This window comes from Coregonus lavaretus (genome assembly GCF_964263955.1).
Source record: "Coregonus lavaretus genome assembly, contig: HAP1_SCAFFOLD_9866, whole genome shotgun sequence".
Lineage (NCBI taxonomy): Eukaryota > Metazoa > Chordata > Actinopteri > Salmoniformes > Salmonidae > Coregonus > Coregonus lavaretus.
The window spans coordinates 5,001-5,866 of record NW_028164731.1 but is presented as its reverse complement, the minus strand read 5'-3'; the positions used below and the strand labels follow the sequence as shown (position 1 = coordinate 5,866).

Below are 866 nucleotides of genomic sequence, written 5' to 3'. Positions count from 1 at the left end.
CCTATAGCCTCCTATGTAGTGTAGTATAGTATGGTGTGGTGTAGTATGGTGTAGTATGGTGTGGTGTGGTGTGGTGTGGTGTGGTGTGGTGTAGTGTAGTGTAGTATAGTATGGTGTGGTGTGGTGTGGTATGTACCTATAGCCTCCTATGTAGTGTAGTATAGTATGGTGTGGTGTAGTATGGTGTGGTGTGGTATGTACCTATAGCCTCCTATGTAGTGTAGTATAGTATGGTGTGGTGTGGTGTGGTATGTACCTATAGCCTCCTATGTAGTGTAGTATAGTATGGTGTGGTGTAGTATGGTGTAGTATGGTATGGTGTGGTGTAATATGGTGTGGTGTGGTATGTACCTATAGCCTCCTATGTAGTGTAGTGTAGTATGGTGTGGTGTGGTATGTACCTATAGCCTCCTATGTAGTGTAGTGTGGTGTGGTGTAGTATGGTGTGGTGTAGTATGGTGTGGTGTGGTATGTACCTATAGCCTCCTATGTAGTGTAGTATAGTATGGTGTGGTGTAGTATGGTGTGGTGTGGTATGTACCTATAGCCTCCTATGTAGTGTAGTATAGTGTGGTGTAGTATGGTGTGGTGTGGTCTGTACCTATAGCCTCCTATGTAGTGTAATGTAATATGGTGTGGTGTGGTCTGTACCTATAGCCTCCTATGTAGTGTAGTATAGTATGGTGTAGTGTAGTATGGTGTAGTGTGGTGTGGTATGGTGTGGTGTGGTGTGGTGTGGTATGGTATGGTGTGGTGTGGTGTGGTATGGTGTGGTGTGGTATGTACCTATAGCCTCCTATGTAGTGTAGTATAGTATGGTATGGTGTAGTGTGGTCTGGTCTGTACCTATAGCCTCCTCGAAAGCA

General features: G+C 44.8%; 1 protein-coding gene across 1 annotated transcript in view; it reads right to left on the bottom strand.

The window, feature by feature from the left end:
* Positions 1-846: 846 nt before the first annotated feature.
* The window catches only part of LOC311116715 (phosphopentomutase-like), a gene marked incomplete at both ends in the record, with an annotated part of 5,015 nt that continues 4,995 nt past the window's right edge, over positions 847-866 (bottom strand). The window contains one exon of the mRNA XM_084191761.1: positions 847-866. This exon is cut by the window's right edge and continues 74 nt beyond it. Within this exon, the coding sequence (XP_084047887.1) occupies positions 847-866 (20 nt within the window).